Here is a 24,841-nt window from a genome sequence, read left to right as displayed (position 1 = left end):
TTTCCCCCTCCCCCTCCTACTTCCAAATCTCTTACTGTCTTTCCTTTCAGTTAGTCCTGACGAAGGGTCTTGGCCCGAAACGTCGACAGTGCTTCTCCTTATAGATGCTGCCTGGCCTGCTGTGTTCCACCAGCATTTGGTGTGTGTTGCTTGAATTTCCAGCATCTGCAGATTTCCTCGTATTTGCTTCTAAAGAGATTGGGGAATGGGTGGCAGGGATCCTCTACAATGCATTGGGTCCTTGGGTAAATATTGCAAATATGGGGGAAGGGAGAACCTGATAATCTTCTTAGCATTTCTTATTGTCTTCTGTGTGTCTTGAGGTTCAATGCTTTGCAACTTCAATGCCTTGCAGACAGTACAGCTGGACAAGGCGCTCTCAATGCTCCTGCAGAAAGTTTTTAGAATGGGGGAAGGGAGCCTTGGATGCTTCAATCTCTTCAATAAGTGCAGATCTCTGTGCCTTCTTAATTAGTGAGGTGTTGTGGGTCCAGATTAGATCGTCCATTATGTGCATGCCAAGGAACCTTGTGCTCTTCATTCCCACTACAACAGAGCCTTTTATGTCCAAAGAAGAGCCTTCGATCTATGACTTCCTGAAGTACATAATCATCTCTTTTATCTTGTCCACAATGAGACTCAGGTTGTTGTTCTCACACTATTTGACAAGCCTCCCCACCTCCTCTGTATGCCAACTCATCATTGTTGCTGATAAGACCAACCACTGTAGTATCATCAGTCAACCTGACAATGTGTTTTGAGCTGAATCTGGCACTGTGTAGTTTTGAGTCAGCAGCGTGATTAGCAGCAAACTGAGAACACAGCCTTGGGGGGTGAGCACCGGTGATGGAGCTTGAGATGTTGCTGCTAACTCAAAGTGACTGGGGCCTTTCCATCAATAAGTCCAAGATCCAGTTACAAAGAGAAAGGTGTTGAATCCAAATGAGGACAGTTTACCTAACAGCCTCTGAGATATGATCATGTGAAATGCTCAGGTAAATTCGATGAACAACATCCTGACGTATGAAGCATCAATTTCCTGGTGGGACAAGATGGAGTGGAGGGCCCAGACAATGGCATCATCAGTGAACCAGTTTGAGCGTTGTCCCTTAGCATTGTCAATGTTCACTCCCATACAACTAACAATCTCTTTAACTCCCTACCATCAGGCAGGAGGCATTAGGGCAAAGTCTGTTAGGATGGCAAACAGCTTTCTTCCCCCAGGCCATGAGATGACTGAACTCCATTCCACCACCCAGATCCCACCATGCATGGAAATAGTTCAACATTAAATATACTGTAATGTAAGTGCTTTGCTGTCCCCTCCTCACAGCTACTATCTTGATAATTAAAGGTCAGATACTGAGGTGCTAAGAAGACAAAAATTAAATGAGCAAGCACTAGCAAAATGAACCTTTTGACCTGAGTTTTTCAGTTTACAGTAACATTTATCTTAGCAAGACTTTAACAGTAACTGTTATAATTTTTCATTTAGTTTTATATTGTCTCTGACATCACAAACCCAGGTGAAATTGAGAAGCAGCCTCAAGTGACAGGGATTTTTCTAAAATAATTTCATTTGTCTATTTTAAAGTTTTCTCTTACCTTTTGATTAAAATTATCTTTATTCCTCAGCACTATTTGGGCATGATTTGTCAGGTTCCCCACATGTCCAGATTTCCAGTGATATGCTCCTGCCCGTCTTAAATAGTCAAAAGAGAAAACAAAATAAAATAAATATATCCACCAAAACCAATAATATTTCAATGTCTATTCTTAAGTTCTTAACTTAGATTATTGGATATTGATGTTTTCCATCTGAAGTTCTTCAGAAGTAAAAAATGAAGCATAAAAATTGGTGCTTGCAAACGGTTATCAAGTGCTCTAAAAACAAACGGATTAGGGAATGAGACTAGGAAAAACAGGGCAGGCAAAGGTGAAAAGTGACAAAGAGCAAAGACAACAAGACCAAACCGGTCTGTCTTGGGTCCTTGTAGAGGCTGTTGCATCTGAGTGCACTGCCCTCTTACCAGAATTCAGATAAGATGGGATGAAATGTTGTGTAGGGCTCTCAGTACCAGTAAGTGTGGTGTTAACTGCTCAGGCTAACAAAATGGCTTCTCTGTATTGTTATAATGAAATGGCTCCTCTGTAATGTTATTTAATGCTATAATGGGTTTCTGTGTCTAGAATGTTTGGGTTATGACTGCAGATAAGGGGGGAGCTAACCAATGGAGAATTGTTATGCTTTCTTGTACGTGTGAGCTGAGTGGGAACTCGCGAGTTCGTGGTCTTTCTCAGGAGGTGAGCGAGGAGGACAGACGTGTGAGGAGCGGACAGCGGTCCCAGGGCGGGCAGATACTGGACATTGGCGGTTCGGATGGTGACTGAAGGCTCAGTAGGTTGTTGTGGATGGAACCGGAGGTGTGAGCTCCAACATATTAAAATATTATATGCACAAACTAATAAACTTACTGATTTGGCACCTTTAGGTTATCTCTTTCTACTAACCCATCACTAAGAAATAACTATAAAGTTGCAATTATTTACTCACCTTTGGTATTTGTCTGGTATTTGTGTTGTGAGCGTGTACTGGGGGGGGCATTAAACCGTATTTACACCGAAGTATTGCACTATTGGCGGGGCGACGGCGATTTGCCCTAGGTTAATGGGGGTAAATTGGGGGCAGGGATGCTGAAGTTGTGCTTAAATAAATCACAACAGATGAATGTTATTACAGAAGAGGTTTTCCCTCACTGACTACTATCTTACTCGAAGTTTTTGCAGAAGACTATGCCTCTGAGATGTTGACTAAAGCTTTCCAGACTTCTGTCTTCATGGTAATTTTGCATTCCTAACATTCAAGGTGATTGTGGAATTTATCTGAATGAGCTCAGTTTAAAAGCATTTACTTTGTTCATTGGTGATGATCTCTCTTATTTGGAGTAATTTTAACTGCCACAAGAACTGTAGGTAACTGGCAAACATTGTATTTACATATTGCAATAGCTGATCAGGTAAAATTTGAAAACCTTGCTGTGACACTTCCTTTAATTTAATCTTTTTTTAATGTATTTTTGAAATACCCTCTTCACTTACATGTTTTTGCCCAGAGTGATATGTAAAGGTGATAAGTATAATTAGATTCCTGAGCAACACAAAATGCTAGAGAAGCTAACATGCTGGGTTGCACTGATGGAAGGAAATGGACAGTTGACATTTTGGGTGGAGACCTTCAATCTGGTGCAGTCTAGATCTTTATTATTAAATTTCTGTATATTTGCTTATTGTTCTAGGATGTCATTATCTCAGGCTTTGGCATTTAGTAACTTAGTTTCTATTGAATTTTACCTCATAGAAATGATTAATTGTGCTATTGTTATTTTATGATTGCAAGACACTGTTGGACATTAAGAGTTTCAAATACTGCAGGTCTAATCAATAGAGAGTTCCTCATTGGCAGAGGAGCTGGACTTAGTGTGGACCGTGTTGCAGCCTGCTACAGAGAGGCATTGGAATCAGTGTGGGAAGATGATGTGCAGTCCAACAGTGAGTGATTATTTTAGTTGATTTCATTGTGATCGTAAGACCCTGTTGGATATTGGTACTGTGGAATGCTGCAAGTCCTGTTCACTGGTTTATTGGGGGGACCTCGAATGCAATGTGGACTAGGCCTCAATCCATGGTGTCACTCGTTGCAGATGCCCAGGAGGAGAGATGATGCCAGAGGCAGTATGGTGTGGCCTCCATGCTGGCATCGGTGCTGTTCCCAGTGTTTGCTTGGTGAAAGACAAGCTAGATTGCACTGATCTGCAGACTACTACGGGTTTCTTCTTTCTGACAACATCCATGGAGTCAGGGACTTGGCCTATATATATTTTGTGTTACTGTATGTTTACTGATATCTTATATGTGCTATACATGCCTTGGGCTGTGTATGACTGTTAGTACAGGCTGAGTACTTCTTATCCAAAATGCTTGGGGCTGGAAGATTTTGGAATATATAATAAGATAGCTTGGGATCACCATCATATCTGACTCTGAATTTATGTTATCGGTAAGCAGTCTTTCTCTTACACTTGTTGATTACACATATATACCTAACAGTAAAAATTATTAAATAACGTTAACATAATGAAAATATAATGTGTGCAGAATAACAAAAGAAGCACAGCGGCAATGGGAGAATACCTGAATCAGTTGTTGAATAGCGTCAGGCTTGCAGACTCCACCTACGATGCCCAGTTTTGATTAAAAGGTTACAGTACACTATATTTGTATTTCACTTTTTTTTAGGTTTTATGTACAGTATAAATTCTGGCGTTAGATTTTCATCAGCGACGATCTTTGCAAACTCACCAAAGAATCTCTCTGTGGCTTCATGATTAGCAAATACTTTATCTTTAATTTTTTTTTAAAATCTTTAAAAATTTAATGCAGTGCCTTTTCTTAAATTTCTGAAACCAGCCTGCTGTACATTCACAATTACCTTCGATTTTCAGTTTATTGTGATAGATCTTTGCTTGTTTCACGATCAGCATACCATTAAGTGACATATGTTTACTCCAATGCTGATGAATCCACTCTTTTAATACACCATCATGATCTTCATTTTTTGTTTTATGCAGTGTTTTTTTATTTCTGTTGAACTTCGGTTCATGACATATATGAGGTCACTTCTCAGAAATGACTTTGATGTGCAGAAACCTGCACATTGCCTGGGAACCTACCCAGCACCTTTTGGAATTTTCCATTTGTAACGTCAGGTTAGCACTCAGAAAAATTTAGGATTTCGGAGGTTTTCAGATTTTGGAATTTTGGATAAAGGATATTCAACATGTACTGTGTTTTACACCTTGGAAAAATACTGTTCATTTGGCTATATTCATGGGTATTCATGTATGGTCAAATAGCAATTAAATTTAAACTTGAACTCCTGAACCAAGATGATTTTTTTTGACATTTTGAAGCAAGATTTCTGTGGCCTCCAATTTCCACTGTTCTACAATTAGTGGACACATGCTCAGCTTCTTAAAGCCAAACTCTAAATTTACTACCTAAGCCTTTCCAACTCTCTATTTTTTAATGATCAAGCTTTTAGTTACATGTCCCAATAGTAATATGTAACTTCATTTGAAATGCTTTGAGATTTGTTTTATTACAATAGAAACTAAGAACTGAATTGAAAATACACTTGGACTAAGATGTTAACTGTCCTGTGCTCAGTGGGATCATCAGTTGATCTGCCACCTGTCTTCAGAAGTTTCAGCCCGCTTATCATCAAGACTCCCTCAAGGTGGTGGCCAGCAGTACTAAAGCACCACCTCCCACTGGTGAGCTTAAAAACTTGGCATCTGCCTCTATCAGAGTTGTTGGTTGCTTCCATCCAACAGATAGTCTAATCTTCAGGGGTCTATGCAACTACTGAAGGGTTTGCAAAAGATGGATACACTGTCCGACTATCTGCCCCTCTGGATGTACTTGGTCCATACCCATGATCATCCTGTCTCTGCTGCCTCAGCTACAGCCCTGCTGATTGACTTGATCTCTCTTCTGGTGAAGTCAATGTCACTCAGCCACTTCTGGAAAGTGAACGCAATAAAGCCACGGCAACCTACTTCGAATGGATAGCATCCGACCTTCCACCCTCTGTCTCTGTACTCTGATCTTAATTCTGCATACTTGGTTAACTTGCACTCATGGGCTTCATCGATGTTGTCTTCCCAGGGGACTGTGAGTTCACCAATAACCACTTCTCTACTGGTGTCAGACCATGATGCAATGTGGTGAAAGCTATTTGCTCCAGGAAACTGCCTTTCCCATCCAGGTTGGCCTTGACACACCAATCATTGGCTGAAGAAAGTATGCTTGATCGTGGGCTTGCACTGTACACCCTCGCCTTGGAGCCTTCTTTCATAAATGATATGCAGTAACTATGATATAAATACAGGCTCCTGTTTTTGTGTAAACCCTGACATGGTCACAGATCTGAAGAAAGATATGTGCAAAGTAGTAACAGAGAACTTACTCCCTTTCTTCCTTTTCCTTACTCATGGCTTGTCGAAGTTGCTGCAATCTTTGTTCCATTACATCGCGATCTAGTTCCAGTTGAGCAGTTTCTAAGCGTAACTCCCGAAGATTTCTGGAGAAAAAGCATTCAATATTACATACTAATTATACATATAAGGTACAAAGTAATTAAATCTGAAGTAACGTGACAAAAATTACTAATATGGACATCCTCCTAGTCTGGATTCTTACTTAATTTCTACAATACACATCTTATAACAATCAAAAGGAAACAGTACAAACCGCTCTGTCCATTTAGCGTAATACTTCCTAATACTACCCCCATCCCCCAACCCCAACCCAGATATTTCCACCCATCTATACACTTATGGCAATTTACACTGGACATTCAACTAACAAGACTGCACATATTTTGAGAAACCCCACGGTCACACAGAGAAGGTGCAGACTTCATACAGACAGTACCAATGGTCAGGATCAAACCCAGACAGCTGGAGCTGTAAGGCAGCAGCTCCACTAACTACAGTAGATTTGAAAAATGTTGTGAATGCATGACTGGATTCTTTAAGTTTTTAAATATATTCCAGTTTCTTACCAACAAAGTTAATTACATATTTCTGAGTACCCTGCGCAATTCTACAGATGAGGCTGGTATTATATTTAAGATAATTTTGTCCATGCAGAACTGGTAATGTCTATAAATGTTATGAAATTTTTCAGAGGGCCAGATGAGATAGAACTCCATTCTGGAATTACGTTTTCTGGATGGAGATGTCTAAGTGAGCTGGATGAAATCTTGCCGAGAGAAGCAGGCTCCAGCATTGTGCAAGACTTAATGTATCACCAAGGGCCCACACTTGGAATGGTCTGACACACATTACTGTCAGGGGTTTTTAATTATTTTGTTAGGCCAGAAACATCTAAAAACTATACAGATTTAATTAATTTAATAGATATTGTATAAATATAACCATAAAAGTTTTAAATAATTAGAAACAATAAAGTTAATGAATTGGGTAATTTATTCCCCAGTCATCACTGACATACAGCGAATAGGCCAGATGTAAAATGCATCTCTCTTCAGTATTTTTATATTCCTCTGTTAAAATTAAATTATGAGACCAGCAAAGGAGCAGAAGGTGGTTAGATGCAATGTCATCTTACCACCAGTGCATCCTGGACTCTCATGTTTAGCCAAGGGATCCACCAACTAAGTCCTATAACTAAATTGTATTCCCAGTCAGAAAAGACCGTTTTTAAAACAAGGATCCATTTGTAGTTTTATTCAGTTCTTGCCTATTTTTCCTGAAATATCATACAAGTTTTTGGGACATAGAATAATGTGCAAAAAGAAATCAGAGGTAAAGAAAATTAAATATGAAGAAAGTGTCACACTTAAAAGAACTATTTCCCATAAATCAAACATAATAAATTAAAACTGTTCTATTAATGGATATCTGCTGTTGTAATTGCAACACTTAGCTGTTGATACCTTCAAATTTCCAACAAAATACACTGAAATTAGTAACATATGGAGTTAAGCACAACAAAAGAAATATCAGATTCTCTCTTGGCATCAATCACAATATTAGTTCTCCTGAACACGAGAGATTCTGAAGTTCTCTTGATCTCGGCATAATTGTATCAGAGAATTATAAGTAGTCAGAACAGGATAAGAGTCATTCCTGCCCATAGATAAATAATCAATCATAACTTGCAGATGGCACACAACATGGAAATGTGGTGAATAGTGAATCAATTTTACAAGGACATTAGAGTACTAGAGAAATGAACAGAAATGAGCAGAAGTAAAAGCTAACACTTAATGTAAAGGATAAAGTAAATACCATAAAAACCCTGTGTACATCAAGAGTAAAATTTATTTATCTTTACTCAGCAAGTTAATAAAAAAAGCCATCTGAAAGGATGCTGAAAGCAGATTAATTAGAAGTTCTCACTATAGCAAAAAACAAGATTATTTCTATCACCTCCCCCTGTGACCCTCCTTCTTCCCTTTCTCCCATGGTTCACTCTCCTCTCCTATCAGATTCCTTCTTCTCCAGCTCTTTGCCTTTCCCACCTACCTGGCTTCACTTATCACCCTCTAGCTCAGCCTTTCTCAACTTTTTTGCACTTGAGGAACTCTAAATAATTTTCAGGTTTCATGGAACCCCGCATAAAAATTTTTTACATCTATATCTTACAGTACATTAGCGTGATCACTAAGTTGGACATATAATAGTCCAAAAATAACTGTCAACGCTCTTTTGAGTAGAGAATGCAGTTTGAGCCAACATTGTTTGAAAAAAACAGGAAATTAAATTTAGCTTACCTTTCTTAAAATTAACCTTTTTCTTTCCCTTTCATAAATTTTTAAATCTCATACAGCTAACAAAATACATTTCTGTTAAATAACTGGCTTAAGCCAGAATGAGCTTTAATTTTTCTAAATGTAGACCTGGACCTGCCGAGTTCTGATTCAAATAGGAGCATTTTATTTGAAAAACGAGACCTCTCATGGAGCCAACCAGTACAGATGCCAACACAGTTCCTCCAAGACAGACCCTTTGTTTCCAGATATGAAAACAAAACATTAACTATATCTTGGCCTTTGCCTGTTTCGGGGAGCTCTTTGCAACAGAAAAAGTTTTCTTGAATTTCACCATCTTTTATAAATCTTACAAATACTACAACATGACATTTATTGGTGAAATCTGTTGACTCATCAACCTGGACAGAGAAGCTGTTTTTTTTCCAGTTTATCACACAAAACTTCTTCAGCATTGTGTGACATGACATCAACATGTTGACTTATCATACTATTTAAGAGTGAAACCTTTTCAATTTCCCATACTGCAGTGTGTCCTAACATTTTACCCACTATAATTTTACATGCTGGCATTATTAGCTTCTCACCAACTGTGTGATTTTTCTTTTTCTGGGTACTATGTTCTACTTAAACTTGCTTCCTGAACCCTTTTACTGATTGTGACTTATACTTCACTCTGTTTGTTTTGAGATTCTAATAGCCATTTAAAATAATCAGCACTTTTACGTGTCATCTGGCTGTGATTTGCAGTTAAGTGGTTTTTCAATTTTGCTGGAGCCATTGCTGTGTCTGTATGTTGTTTGTCACAGACTCGGCACAATGGAATAGATAACTTCGATCACCAGTCCATGTAAAACCCATTATAAGTAGCCTTCATTATAAAGACAGACTTTTTGTGTCCATTGTTGTACTGGTGCATTGAAATGACTCAGAAGATTGTAATTAACCTGATCAGAATTGTTCGAGCCTTAGGCCTAAAATCCTCCTCTTCTGTCTATCTCACACCTCCTCTTCAAAAATAATCACAATGGACCTTCAGATATGTCTGTAAAGCACAGGGGTTAAAAGCCCTAACAGCTTAGTTTGGGTAAGTCCATTCAATGCTCAGAAAACAAACTTCACATTCATCAGCCTACCATCTTCCCCTCTGTGTAATACAGCACTCACCAATTATCAATGGCCTTACCTTGCATCAAAATTTGAGAATGAACTCAACCAAATAAACACGGTCCTACTGCGCATTGCCATACTGCGCTGAGAGATCTCTAATGAGATTGCTAACAGGGCTGCTCAGTCACTGCCCACCATTCCGATCACAAGCATCTTGTGAAGTTCAAAAAACTATGTTCTTTTTTAATCACGTCCTCTCACAGAACCCCTAGCATCCTCCAGCAGTACCCTGGTTGAGAAACCCTACTCTAGCTAGTTCTCCTTCCTTTCCCCCTAACCTTTTTATTCTGGCAGCTTCCTCCTTCCTTTCCAGTCCTGAAGAAGGGTATCAGCCCAAAACGTTGACAGTATTCATTTCCATATATGCTGCCTGACCTGCTGAGTTCCTCCAGCATTTTGTGTGTGTTGCTCTGGATTTTCAGCATCTGCAGAATCTCTTGCATTTAAAACAGATTTCTATGTTGTTGTGGCAAACTATATTTTCTAAATTACAAATAGGCCCTTCTTTGATTAAAGCACTTCAGACTCAGGGTCAGGAATAGCATTATTGGATTGAAATCCCTTGCCACTTTATAACTGTAAACACTGTGTTTTGGAAGTTGTCACTAAATAGTTCATTTAAAGGTACTGACTAGTGATGAAATTCTGGCATGCTTGCTTCCTAGAAATTTCTACATAACATATATGTGAATTAATTTCACTTTTGTCTGTACACATACTGTACGTTTATGCTACTGTCATTATCCTGCCTTATCCCAAAGAGAGGGTAATTCAAGTAAACAATCTATTTTTTTTAATCTTTTCTTTAGCGTTAAACTACTCTCCTTTTGTCTCACTTTTAAATTGGAAAATTAACAACCTTAATATCATTATCCATCCTAAAATGTACTATTTAATTCTCGCAAGTCAGGTAGTCTAATATTTTGTTGAGTATTTTATACAGGTAGCCAGCCTTATGTAAAATATAGTACTTACCATTTTGTATATTATTAATCATTTGTTTCTGGAAAAAGAATATTCATTATTTTCTGTTTTCAGTATGATGCAGCAAATACAATTTTTTTCAGATTAATAAAAAGCTTATTTGCCAAATTTCAATACTCATGGGTATTATCGCAATGCAGAAAACCCACATTAACCTTAAATTAATAAATTTGTTTCTCAACTTAAGACATAGATGTTCGGTTATATAAAAAAAATCAGTCTTTCTTAGGGGCCTGCACAGGACTATTCATTACGCACAATGTGAAATAGAAAACACTAAGCACTCAGCATTTCAGGCAACATCTGTAGAAAGGGAAACAGAGTTAATTTGTCAGGTCATAAACCCTTCATCAGAATTAGGGAAGACAACAACACTTACGTTGTTAGTTGCATTTAGGATAGGAAAAAGGATAGGACAAAAGAAAAATCTGTGACAGATTGAAACCAGTGTTGCCGTAGAGATGGGCAGTTCAGAATTGCAAACAAATATGATATGTAGGAAATTGCAGGTCAATGGACAAGAGAAAAATAACTGAGCCAATATCACAGATGGATAACTAACAGTAGGAATGGTCAGTTCAGATAAAGTCAGAAAAATTGAGCCTAGATTCATTCAACATGCCTACATAGAAAATGAAGTGATGTTCCTCAACCATGTGCTGGACCAGATCATAACAGTGAACTATTGGATGAATACAAAAGGCTTTGTATTTCCTTCAACTACTTCCTGTAAATAACATTTTGAAATATGACATATGAGTATTTCAAGGCATGAAATGGGATTAAGTCCAGTTTGCTTTGGAACTAGATATGATTAGCTTTATTGTCATATCTACTTTGAATTGTGTCATTTGCATCAAATCAAATCAGTGCGGAATGTACTGAGCAGCCTGCAAATGCCGCCATGCTTCTAGTGTCAGCACAGAATCCCACAACTCACTAACCCTAACCATACATCTTTGGTATGTGGGAGAAAACTCAAGCACCCAGACGAAACTCACATGGTCACAGGGAGAACGTTAAAATCCTTATAGGCAGTGGTGGGAATCGAGTCCCAAAATGCACTATAAGTGATACGCTAACCCCTATACTACCAGGCCTCCTTACACCACCATGCCACGATGTTGGAGTTATGGTTTCCAAATCTACTTCAATATTACACAATTTTTGCAATTTTATAAAACTATAGCTTGTTTTCCTTTGTCATTACATGGTAAATGTAATGTGGTATGTCAAATTACCAGGTGAATGAGTAGTCTTTGGGGTACTACAAGCCTGTGTTTTTACTGGTGCTTTGCTGCACACTCGGTGGGGACGCCAATGCCTTATTGCTGGTGGGGGAGGGGCAGCATTGCTTTGCTGCTGCTTATGTATGGGGAGGAACCGGGGGGGGGGGGGGGTTTGGGGTTCTAACACTTAACTGTCATTCCTTCTTTGGGGCACTCCCCTGTTTTGGTGGATGTTTGCAAAGTAGAAGAATTTCAAGATGTATATTGTGTACATTTCCCTGACATTAAATGTACCTATTGAAACTTATTAAAGTAGCATTATAGTTAAGTTATTGGACTAACATCAAGAGTCCTGACAAAAGATCCACAGACACGAGTTTGAATTCCAACTGGTCAGTATGTAAATTAAAGTACTTAAATGAATCTGGTAATAAAAAGCTAGTCACTAAATACAATCATTAAACTACTGGAAAGGTGTAAAAATCTCGTGGTACACTAATGTCCTTCAGGGAAGGAAATCTGCTTTTCTCATTCAGTCAGATCTGATTGTGTGACAAGACCCACCAATTTAACTGCTTTTTAATTCAAGGGAAATTAGGGAGACATAATAAAATGCTGGCATTACCTACATCATGTAAACAAATAAATTCTAAACTCTGTACATTTGTAATTAATTGTTATGAAGCATAATTAATTCTTGTAATTAAATTGAACTTTCATTATAATAGTAGCCATTGGGATGATAAGAGGCAAAATAAATTGTGTAGCTATCTTCCTTAATATGGTGTTTCTATTTGCAGTTTTCTTTGGGGACAATAGATCATAAAATGGAATGATTCTTAACTCTCTTACACAATAATTGAAACGTAAAAAACTCACATTACATTTAAGTCAGAGCAGACAAAGGATATAATTTAAAATATGTGTTGATTTGTTACAAAGCTCATATAAGCAACAGATTAATACATGTTTCAATCTTATATAACCATATACAATTACAGCAAGGAAACAGGCCAAAAAAAAATCTCTGTGCATTTTTAGCAACAGCCTCTTTCCCCAGAGGGAGCTATAGTTTAGTAATTTGAAAATGTATTCTATTAAAGTAAAATCACAAAAAACTTTCAAGCAGGGATGAACTCACAGGATCTCATATTGCAAAATCCAACACTGTAAAATTACACCTTAAAACTTAATTATAAAGGGCTACCTATTTACTATTGTTGGGTTTTACACCACCACACATGAATACCACTAAAAAAGCCAAAAATCACTTCCAATCTAAGAACTTGCACTTGATTTAATTACCATCACAGATTGATGGTACAACCTAGATTATGCTTGTCTTCACACAAGGATCATGAATTAAATGACACTATATATTTAGTTCAGAACACGATCTAAAATAATGACACCATACATTCTGACTGTAGTTAAAAAATACAAAAGATATAAAAATTACTATCCTAAAGATGTTTTGCCATAAAAATTTCACTTCACATTTACACATCCATTAGACCTTTACATTTAAGAAAGGTTTTCCCATAAGTGTTTTGTTTTTTTCTAAATTCATTTACCTTGCTTTTAACTTGACGGAAGTGAGAGGTTTGTTTGCTGGTACCACAATGAAGTCATTTGGATTCATGATTAAGCGACTAAAGTAATTCAAAGTTAAAAAATAATGCTGAACCATCCAAGAGCAATATGCTGGAATGCAGCAGTCTGTAAAAGAAATAAAAAGCCATGTTATTACATAATGGAAAAAAACATGCCAGCAATCCTTTAGAGGATTGGCATTTCCTTTTTATACTGGCTATGCTTATATGTTCCCCAATGGACCAGGTTAATCTTACACACTGAAGCAATAATGGATACACTAGACTAAGCAGATAAATACACAAGAGATTCTGCAGATGCTGGAGGTCTTCAGCAACACACAAAAACTGCTGGAGGAACACAGCATGGCAGACAGCATCTAGGATCCCAAACTATATCTTGTCTGAGTTTAGAAAAAATCAGAAGTATCATTTTTGACCCTTTGGTCAAATTTCAAAAAAACCTGGAGACCATTTATTCAACATTTTCATATGAGCTAAATTGACTTTTCCTGAACCTTTTTTTATTACCCTCAGTTATTTGGATAGAGGTGCGGAGTTGTTCACACTACTGTGTATAACTGATATAATATTATAGCCCAGGTTGGTTAGGTTAGTTGCTGTTAGGTTTTTTGGGGGTTTTATTATGTAAATACAGTATGAGTTTGGGGGGTTATTATATCTATGTTATCAGCTGTTTGCATTTGTATTCCAGCCTAATTAATTATGTACTCTCAAGCTCTCTGTATTTGTTTTTTTTCTACGTTCTGTTTGAAAATTAATAAAAAGATTTAAAAAGAAAGAAAGCATCTAGGAGGGAAGTGATCAGTCAACATTTTTGGAGTAAGATTTTTCTGCAGGACTGGAAAAGAAGGAAGCCCCCAGGGGCTCTCCACCAGCCATTTTTCAAAATCCCAAGAACGCAGCCGAGAAGACAAGTGCACCTTCAGGGTTCCGAAGCTTCATGGCCCCGTGGACAAGCCAGTTCAATGCCGATGCTGCTGAATGAAGCATCACAGGAGAAAACACCAGGAACACAAGATCTACTGTTGTTAGTCTGTACTCGGTGATTCGTGCGCTCTCTTTCTCTCGGTGGAGGAAGAATTTGTTGCCAATTCTCAAATTAGAGAACTCGAAAAAAGTGATGCTACAGACTTCAACAGCATAGATCAATGAATCATTTTGTTTATGGCTCCCCTCTCACAGTGAAAGGGTGACACCTCTCTGTCCCTTTATTAGGGAGAGGGAAAATGTGGTATGTGGAATTGTCAGGTGAACAATTAGTTTTTGTTGTACTGCAGATCTTTCTTGGGGGCTTCACTCTTGCTTGCATGGCGGTTGGAGAGTGCCGATGCAAGTGGGGAGGAAGATCACTGCTTTGCTGCTGCTTGTGTGCAGGAGGGTAAGTGGGGGGCTTTGGAGTTCTAATGTGGCAACAAATGCCACAAATTTCACCACCCTTTAGCTAAAGAAATTTCTCCAAATCTGTTTTGAAAGGGTGCCCCTCTATCCTGAGGCTGTGTCCTCTTGTTCTAGACTCTCCCACCAAGGGAAACATCCTTTCCACATCTACCCTGTCTAGGCCTTTCAACATTCTAAAGGTTTCACTGACATCCCCCTCATCCTTCTGAATTCCAGCGAGTACAGACCCAGAGTCATCAAACGTTCCTCGTATGATAACCTTTTCATTCCTGGAATCATCCTCTGGACCCTCTTCAATGCCAGCACATCTTTTCTAAGATGAAGGGCCCAAAACAGTTCAAAATACTCAAGGTGAGGCTTCACCCGTGCCTTATAAAGCTTCAGCATCACATCTTTACTCATGTATTCTAGACCTCTTAAAATGAATGCTAACATGGCGATTGCCTTCCTCAGCACCAACTCAACCTGCAAGTTAACCCTCAGGGTTTTCTGCACAAGGACTCCCAAGTACCTCTGCATCTCAGATTCCTGGATTTTCTCCCCATTTAGATTTTCTAAACACATTTATTTCTACTACCAAAGTGCATGACCATGCATTTTCCAACATGCCAAATCTCCATACTTCTTAGAAAGTAATGGTACTGTCATGCTTCCCTTGCAATTACATTTATATGACCCTCTCCACCTCTGATGAGGACCACTTGTTCCCCTTTCCTGAAGGCTACAATCAGTTCCTTAGTCTTCCTAACATTGAGTGAGAGGTTGTTGTTATGACACCACCCAGCCAAATTTTCAATCTGCCTCCCATATACTGATTCATCACCACTTTTGATACGGCTCAAAAATTTGCAGGTTGAGTCGTTGTTAAGGAAGGTAAATGCAATGTTAGCATTCATTTCAAGAGGACTAAAATATAAGAACAGGGATGTTATGCTGAGATTTTATAAGGCATCATTCAGAGAGCACTTAGAATATTGTGAGCAGTTTTGGGCCCCTTATCTAAGAAAAGATGTACTGGCAGTAGAGAGAGTCCAGAGACGGTTAACCAGAATGATTCCATGAAGGGAAGGATTAACATGTAAGGAGCATTGATAGATCTTGGACTGGACTTGCTGGAGTTTAGAAGAATGAGGGGGGGATCTCATTGAAACCTATCGAATAGTGAAAGACCTAGACAGAGTGGACGTGGAGAAAATGTTTCCTATAGCAGACAAAATCTAGGATCAGAGAGTTTAACCTCAGAATAGAAGACCGTCCATGTAGAACAGATATGAAGAAGAATTCCTTTAGCAGGAGGGAAGTGAATCCATGGACTTCTTTACCACAGCTGGCTGTGGAGGCTAAGTTATTAATTATATTTAAAGTGAAGGTTGATAGGTTCCTGATTAGTCAGGAGGATGTCAAAGCTTACAGAGGGAAAACAGGAGAATGTGCTTAAGAGGAATAATAAATCAGCCATGATGGAATAGCAGAGCAGACTTAAAGGGCTGAATGACCTATTACTCCTGTATCTTATGGTCTTAAGGCGGAATATGAGGTGTTGCCATTCCAACCTGAGTTTGACCTCGTTGTTGGACAGACATGTCAGCATGGACACAGTTAGCCATAAGGAGATCCTGGCTTTTGCAGCAGACAAAATGGTTCTCTAATCTGTATGGGTCTCACTGATGTAGAAGCTGCACTGGGAACAGCAGGTGCAAAAAAAGTGCTGCCAACAGACTTGCAGATGAAGCCCTACATTACCTGGAAGCATTGTTTAGGACCTTGAGTTTTGGAGAGTGAAGTGGCATAGGGGCAGGTGTGGCAATTAGTTCAATTGCAGGGTTAAGGGCCAGGAGGAAGATTGGTGGGGAGTGACGAATGGCAAGAAAGTCACATAGAGAACAATACCTATGGAAAGCAAAGGGGTTTAGGGAAAGTTGTGTCTAGTGGTGGAATCCTGTTGGAAATTGCAGAAGATAAAACTCTTAAATTTATCCAGAATGGCTGAATTTTAAAACAAGACCAAGTAGAATGTAAAAAAGTACCAATTTCTTGATTACATCGAAAACATTGATCAGATAAATTTGGGTTTAATTTATTTATTTTTGTAGTGTAAAATATAATTGATGTATAAAATTATATTGTACTAATCTAAGTTGGACATTTATCGTATTTGTCATACTATCAAGGCATAGTCTTGACCAACTTATTTCATCAATTTTAGTATTCAAATCAGTTTCCCATTTTTGTCTTGACTTATGAATTCCTTGTTTTTGAATCAAGTTGTACATACAAAAAGTAAATTTTTCCTTTTTGAATTAAAATTTCTATTTCATTAGGCTTCGGCATTAACATTGTATGACCCAGTTTATCTCTTAAGTAGGCCCTTAATTGGAAATAACAGAAAAGAGTTACTTGACATTTGATATTTTTCTTTTAGTTGATCAAACAACATCAATTTACCTCCTTCAAAACAGTCACCTATATATTAATCCCTTCTTGAAACCAGTTATATAAAAGTTGGATAAATTTAAGAGTTTTATTGGAACAAATCATTGGAATACAACTTCCACATAATCCAACATTATTTTTACTAGGTGATATTGAAGGGATAAAACCGAAACTTAAATTGAACAAATACCAGAAAAAATTTATAAAAATTGCATTAGCAGTAGCCAAAAAGGCTATTGCAGTTACTTGGAAATCAGATTCATACTTAACTATGGACCTTTGGAATAATGAAATTTTTAGCTGCATTCCACTTGAAAAAATTACTTATAATTTAAGAAATGAATATGATATATTTCTGAAAATTTGGCATCCTTATTTACAAAAGATAGGATAAATATATAAGCTCTTTGAAGATAAAGTTATTAGCCATTTGGGGAAAGAAATAAATAAATATATTAAAGTTATTTTCAACTCCATGGAGCATGTGGAGATCTTCCGATATCCAGGCAATCTTTCTTTCTTTCTTCTTTCTTTTTCTTTTTTCTTTTTTTCAAATGGGGATATTAAGGGGGGGAAGGGTTAAGGGGAGGGGGAGGGCTGATATTATACTCTACTATTCTATTATACTATTCACTCTATGTAATTATCTTAAAAATATATTTAAAAAAGGAAATTGCAGAAGATGATGTATTGGATGTGGAGCCTTGTGAGGTGATCAGTAAGGAGATCTTATCCTTGTTATTATGTCTTTGCGGGGGAGATGGGTGAGGTCAGAAGTGTGGAAAATTGAGGAGATGTCTGTGAGGACAGCAATGATTCTGGTGGAAGGGTAACCCGTTTTCTGAAACAAAAGTGCCTCATCCTAAGAACAGCTGCTGGAAAACTGAGTAAAGGGAATAGAGTTCTTACAAATGACACAGTGTGAAGAGGTATAGTCAAGCTAACTGTGGGTGTCAGTAGGTTTGTAAAAGATGTCAGTCAATAATCAGACTCTGGAGATGGAGGCAGAAAGATCATAAAAGAGGAGAGTGGTATCAGATATCAACCAAGTGAATTAAAGGGCAGGGTGAATGATGAAAGTAAAGTTGATACAATTGACGTACTCAGCATGGGTACTAGAAGCAGCACCAATGCAATCTTCAATGTAGCAGAGAAAGAGTTAAGGAGCATTACCAGTTTAGGCATTAAACGTGGTCTGATCCATGCAGCCGACAGAAAGCCAGGCATAGCTGGTACCCATGCGAGTGCCCATAGCTACATCCATGATTTGAAGGAAGTGGGAGGAGCCCAAAGAGAAATTGGTGAGTGTAAGTACTGGTTCTGCCAGACTGAGGAGGGTGGCAATGGAGGGGATGGTGTCAAGAAAGAAGCAAGATCTTAAGTCCTGCCTGATAGAGGATAAAAGCATACGGGGACTGGACATCCATGGTAAAAATAAGTCTGTCAGAACCAGGATCTGAACGTGGTTAAAGTCATGGTTAAGTGTCACAGACGTAGGTGGGTAGGGACTGAACGAAAGGGAGTCGAGACATGCGGACACTAGTTCAGTGAAGCAGAAGCAGGGAGAAACAATGAGCCTTCCAGGGCAGTTAGGTTTGTAGATCTTGGATAGGAGGTAGAAACAGGGAACATGGAGCAGAGGAACTCTGAAGTTGAAGCCTCTAGATGGCAGACATAGACTCTGTGTTGGTATATGATTTTGCTAATAATATCTTAGAGCATCTAAAAGATTTACTGATGTCAGCCGTTAGATATGTATTTTATATTTACCTTTCAGTGTGACAATAGCACCAAAATGCCTTTGTATGAAAAATGTCAACCTTCTAAAGATTCTTAAGTAATCTTTAGCATCTAAACTATCACTGACAGATTTATTTAAGATAGGTAGGCTCATGAGGTGAAGCTCAACTAACCTGATACCGCTTTCCTCATACTCAGGTCATGTAGAGTGGAGGCAGGTGGAATTTAATTCAGGCAAGTAATGCTCTTCAGGAAGCCTAATTTCTGTTTGGGCACTTACTGTAGAATAAATGACTAGAACCTTAATGTACATGTAATGCCCTGGTTCATATTTTTACTGTAATGCTGTGTAAGAGCAGTCTATTCTGCTGTCAGCCTGTGTCGGTTATTGTTGAAGATAAGGGATGATGAGGAATATGTGCCATCCAATTAGGATGGTAGAATTAGGGGGAAGTGTTCTTAATCAGGGACACTAAGGTTGGTCGGGGTTTTTATTTGGTTCGGCAGGAGATGAAGAGGGAAGACGCTGGGGAGAACCAGTTGTAGCAAAATGGTGGGAGACCCATTTGTTCAAGATGGATAGCGAGCAACATTCAGAAGGTGCTGTGTACTTTCATGCTGATCGAAAGTCCAGTGTGCGAGTGACAGAGAAGTTCAAGATGAGCTCCAAATTATGCACATTTGACTGTTTAATTAAAATAGGTCCTTTTCTTTTTGTTTTTCTTTACTTACACTTTAGTTAAGATAAGATTCATAAATTCCTTTAATCATATGCAGTGTATTGTCTGTTATTTCATGGCACTAATTTGTAACATTATATCCACACAAACCAGGGTTTGGGGCAGGAGAGCCATCTCAGTCTCTCAAGTTCGGCAGGACCAGACAGTGTTTTCCATAGACTTACGCAGCCAAGGAAACCAAGATGCTTTCTACAGAAAGACCTTGGAATGCAAGTCCATTGCTTCCTAAAAGTGGAATCAAAGTCGATAGGACAGTGTAAATGGTATTTGGCATGATTGCCTTCTTAGGCTGAGGCAATCAGTATAGAAGTTGAGGGCATCTTAATGCAGTTGTGAATAACTTTGGTTTTACTATACTTGGAGTGTATGGAATGAGCTTCCAGGAGGAGATAGGAGAGGCAGGTAAAATTACATTATAATGTTTTACAGACTTTTGGACAGGTACTTGGACAAGACAGGCATTGAAGGAAAAGGGCTGAATGTGGGCAAATGGGATTAGCATAGATGAACTTCACAGAGTACATGGTCAAGGTGGTCCGTGGGCCCATTTCTGTTCTTGTGATATTGACTGTTCATTTCATTCCATGGATGCTGCCTGACCTGCTGATATCCTCCTGACTTTGTGTGTTGCAGATGAATCCCAGTATCTCTTGTGTTTCTGTTCTTCAGATTCTACGATTATAATTTATGTTTCATTCACACTGAGCCAGCCAATCAATTGGGGCTCCATTCTGTCACATTTGGTAATGGATATCAAAGACCCCAGTAGTTCGTCTTTATTAAATATATTACATCAAACATTGCTAAATTGTTCCAAAACAAGCAGATAAAAATCTCCTCCAATAATAAATTCCTATTTCTTCTCGCGGCTCATTCCAAGCCCATCATTCAACTTCGTCACGTATCTTGTAAGAGCGTAGTTTAGTTGCTCCGGGGAACATCTCCCCATCCATTTAGCAAAGTGCATAAATTTCGCTTTACTGTTACTCGACCCTGCTCTATCCCACTTAGAACGTCGCTGCAAAAGAGAATCTTAAACTAAAAGAAAAATTACAGTATATCTTAAGCAGATCAGGCGGCAACTGTGGAAAGAAATCCTGAAGCAGCGTTTCAGAACGCAGTTGACTACCTGAAGTCTATATCTAGTCCTAGACCAAACTAGTTCTAGAAGTAAAACTCTACTTCTCCCTCGATCCAAACTCAAATGAAAAAGATGTTTCCCGATTCCTGAAGAAGTTGAGGAGAGAAACAGGGAAACACAAACGAATGTGGTGGCCTTCACCAGGACTGCGTTGCTTCATAGCCCATCTCCCTACCTGACTTCAACGACCATCCGCACCGGGAGCAGCAGCTTTGTAGCGCCTGTCGTTCCCATGGAGACCGTGTTCTCGCGATACTGGGCGCCGAATGAAATCTCGCCAATGACTGAGCCTGGGACTCTCCTGTCAATCAATTTCGCGAGCAACAGTACAATGCTGATAATCTGGCATCGGATGAGATGTATATTTGGATGTACCTCAAAACTTTTTTTTTTAATTTCACAGTTCTATATGTATCAACAGAAGATAATATATTTCCTCATCAGCACGGGAAACAAGGGAAGTCGAATTTGGTGAGTTTAACTTTGTAGCTTTCGGTTCATCAGACTCGTTGGACCATAGTTGCGACCACACACCTACCCGTATCCGTCCCTTACCCTGGCAGCATCCACACACACCTACCCGTATCCGTCCCTTACCCTGGCAGCATCCACACACACCCACCCGTATCCGTCCCTTACCCTGGCAGCATCCACACACACCTACCCGTATCCGTCCCTTACCCTGGCAGCATCCACACACACCCACCCGTATCCGTCCCTTACCCTGGCAGCATCCACACACACCTACCCGTATCCGTCCCTTACCCTGGCAGCATCCACACACACCTACCCGTATCCGTCCCTTACCCTGGCAGCATCCACACACACCCACCCGTATCCGTCCCTTACCCTGGCAGCATCCACACACACCTACCCGTATCCGTCCCTTACCCTGGCAGCATCCACACACACCCACCCGTATCCGTCCCTTACCCTGGCAGCATCCACACACACCCACCCGTATCCGTCCCTTACCCTGGCAGCATCCACACACACCCACCCGTATCCGTCCCTTACCCTGGCAGCATCCACACACACCCACCCGTATCCGTCCCTTACCCTGGCAGCATCCACACACACCCACCCGTATCCGTCCCTTACCCTGGCAGCATCCACACACACCCACCCGTATCCGTCCCTTACCCTGGCAGCATCCACACACACCCACCCGTATCCGTCCCTTACCCTGGCAGCATCCACACACACCCACCCGTATCCGTCCCTTACCCTGGCAGCATCCACACACACCCACCCGTATCCGTCCCTTACCCTGGCAGCATCCACACACACCCACCCGTATCCGTCCCTTACCCTGGCAGCATCCACACACACCCACCCGTATCCGTCCCTTACCCTGGCAGCATCCACACACACCCACCCGTATCCGTCCCTTACCCTGGCAGCATCCACACACACCCACCCGTATCCGTCCCTTACCCTGGCAGCATCCACACACACCCACCCGTATCCGTCCCTTACCCTGGCAGCATCCACACACACCCACCCGTATCCATCCCTTACCCTGGCAGCATCCACACACACCCACCCGTATCCGTCCCTTACCCTGGCAGCATCCACACACACCCACCCGTATCCGTCCCTTACCCTGGCAGCATCCACACACACCCACCCGTATCCGTCCCTTACCCTGGCAGCATCCACACACACCCACCCGTATCCGTCCCTTACCCTGGCAGCATCCACACACACCCACCCGTATCCGTCCCTTACCCTGGCAGCATCCACACACACCCAACCTCGTGAATACACTGATCTGCAACAGTAGGTCCTGGGATAACTGGAACTTGATGGCAGTATAAATGGGGGAGACATTGGCCACACCTTTGGAATTTCTGAACCATCCGAGAACTGATTATCATTTTTTTAAGCGGCATGCAGTCTATTCATCGTTAATACCTTGGCTTTAGTGATGTTTTACATATTCAGTTCAGCCATTAAAATTTGGGAAGGCCAGAATATTTATTAATTGATGCAAAATGCTCAGCGATCAGTTGAGGTAGCAGTTGAATAGTCTGTAAGTGGCTAGCACAAACGTTTAATATAATCCTAACAATAATTTTCTTTTTGATAAACAAAATTCTTCAGATGCCAGAGAGTTGATATTAAAATCAAAGCACATAACAGTCCTTCCAGGTGAGGTGACACTTCACCTGTGAGTCTGTTGGGGTTATATATTATGTTAGGTGCTCCCGACGTGGCCTCTTCTATATCGGTGGAGACCTGACGTAGATTGGGAGACCACTTCGCTGAACATCTACGCTCCGTCCACCAGAACATAAGGGATCTCCCAGCAGCCACCCATTTTAATTCTGCTTCTCATTCTCATTCTGATATGTCCATCCATGGCCTCCTCCACTGTTGTGATGAGGCCACACTTAGGTTGGAGGAACAGCACCTTATCTCCCGTTTGGGTAGCCTCAGACTTGAGGGCATGAACATCAGTTTCTCAAACACAGTAATGCCTCCCCCCTTAACAATTTTCCATCCCCTTGTCCTTCTCTTATGTTACCACTTTGCCAGTCCATCATCTCCCTCTGGTGCTCCACCCCCTTCTTTCTTCCATGGCCTTCTGTCTCTTTCACCAATCAACTTCCTAGCTCTTTATCCCTCCCCCTCCAAGCTTCACCTATGGCCTGGTGGTTCTCTCTCCCCTCCCCCCACCTTTCAAATCTACTCCTCAGCTTTTTTTCTCCAGTGCTGCCAAAGGGTTTTGGCCAGAAAAGTTGACTGTACTTTTTTTTTTCATAGATGCTGCCTGGCCTGCTGAGTTCCTCCAGCATTTTGTGTGTGTGGCTCAGACTTCCAGTATCTGCTGATTTTCTATTGTTTATGATTAAAATCAAAATTGCTGGCTGTATGTCAGGTAGCATCTGAAAGCAATGAAATAAAGTTGCAGGTTGATAAGTTATCAATTTGAATTTATATTGTTTTACTTCATTCTGAATTATTCTCAGTTTTGTAAAACTCAGCAACTTTCAAGGTGTCTGGTCTGATGAAGTGCACTGAATTTCACTATCATTATAACTTGCATATCCACCTCCAGAAAGAAGAAAAGAGTGGCAAGCCAAGAGGCTCGGAGTAATATTCCTTTGGATTACGTTTGCCCTGTCACTGCCTTATCGTTTAATGTAATAGCCTGCAGGATTATTTGATCTGACTGTTTTGTTGCTTACAGAATAATTAAACCATATTGGATCATGAACAAAAACATTATCAGTACAGCTGACATAGAGAACTTCTGCTGCCATCACACAAACTGACTTTTGGAAATGGAAAACACTGTCATTTGCAGGTTAATTGCACATTGAATAATGCTAAATAAAGGTTAATTTATTGGGAACAATCTTCATTGTTTTCTTCTTTTGATTCATTCAAGTTTCAATTAACTTGTACGTTCAGCCAAAAAATGTTAAGAAAAACACATCATAATAGACACAGTACAAAGATAAGAAGACCTAATCATGAACAAAAGCAAACAAACAGAACAGCACTGAAGTAAAATCATCTCAGGATGTATATTGTATATGTTTCTTTGACATTAAATGTACCTTTGTAACCTTTGAATGAAAAAAGGGGAATGATGATGGACATGAACACAAATTCATTAAAGCCATTGGGATATAGACCAAAATGGAAATTTAAAAAAAAAACTTCAAAAGCTGGAAATCTGCAATAAAACAGAAAATGGTTGAAACACTCAGCATCAATGGAAAGGGAAACGATTAACATTTTCTTATCTGGCCATTCACCAGAACTGGAAAAGAGGAAAAAAAACTAGTTAATTTTCAGTAGCCATCAAAATGGGGGAGAGATGGGTTGTCTCTAGTGGATGAGACTGAACTTGTTAATATGTACAGTTAACGGTATGTTATATTTCTTTGTTTGCATATTGTAGGATGTGCCCAACAGGCCAGATTGGATGAAACGAACAAAGAAAAACTGAGCCAGAAAAATGACAGGCGGAAATAGCCAGTTGTAACACAGAGAAGAAAGGGTAAGCTATGTGGAGT

General features: G+C 39.8%; 1 protein-coding gene and 1 long non-coding RNA gene across 5 annotated transcripts in view; one reads left to right on the top strand and one right to left on the bottom strand.

Moving 5' to 3' along the window:
* Positions 1-21,031, bottom strand: part of zbbx (zinc finger, B-box domain containing) — a 146,491-nt gene extending 125,460 nt beyond the window's left edge. The window contains exons 1-4 of the mRNA XM_059946888.1: positions 20,986-21,031; positions 13,317-13,461; positions 6,029-6,142; positions 1,606-1,702 (exon numbers count right to left, since the gene is read on the bottom strand). Coding sequence (XP_059802871.1) covers positions 1,606-1,702; positions 6,029-6,142; positions 13,317-13,432 — 327 coding nt within the window. The 5' untranslated portion in view covers positions 13,433-13,461; positions 20,986-21,031. The remainder of the gene's footprint in view (positions 1-1,605; positions 1,703-6,028; positions 6,143-13,316; positions 13,462-20,985) is intronic.
* Positions 21,032-21,107: 76 nt separating this feature from the next.
* LOC132379205 (uncharacterized) overlaps positions 21,108-24,841 on the top strand; it is a 47,634-nt gene continuing 43,900 nt past the window's right edge. For 3 of the 4 annotated variants that reach the window (XR_009507334.1, XR_009507330.1, XR_009507333.1), the window contains exons 1-2: positions 21,108-21,281; positions 24,727-24,825. This is a non-coding gene — a long non-coding RNA (uncharacterized LOC132379205). Of the gene's footprint in view, positions 21,282-24,006; positions 24,124-24,726; positions 24,826-24,841 lie in introns of all 4 variants that reach the window. The other variant, XR_009507332.1, reaches the window with a different exon arrangement.

This window comes from Hypanus sabinus, chromosome 2, assembly GCF_030144855.1.
Source record: "Hypanus sabinus isolate sHypSab1 chromosome 2, sHypSab1.hap1, whole genome shotgun sequence".
NCBI classification, from domain to species: Eukaryota; Metazoa; Chordata; class Chondrichthyes; order Myliobatiformes; family Dasyatidae; genus Hypanus; species Hypanus sabinus.
Note: the sequence above shows the minus strand (reverse complement) of the source record. Positions and strands in the feature narration are given on the sequence as shown.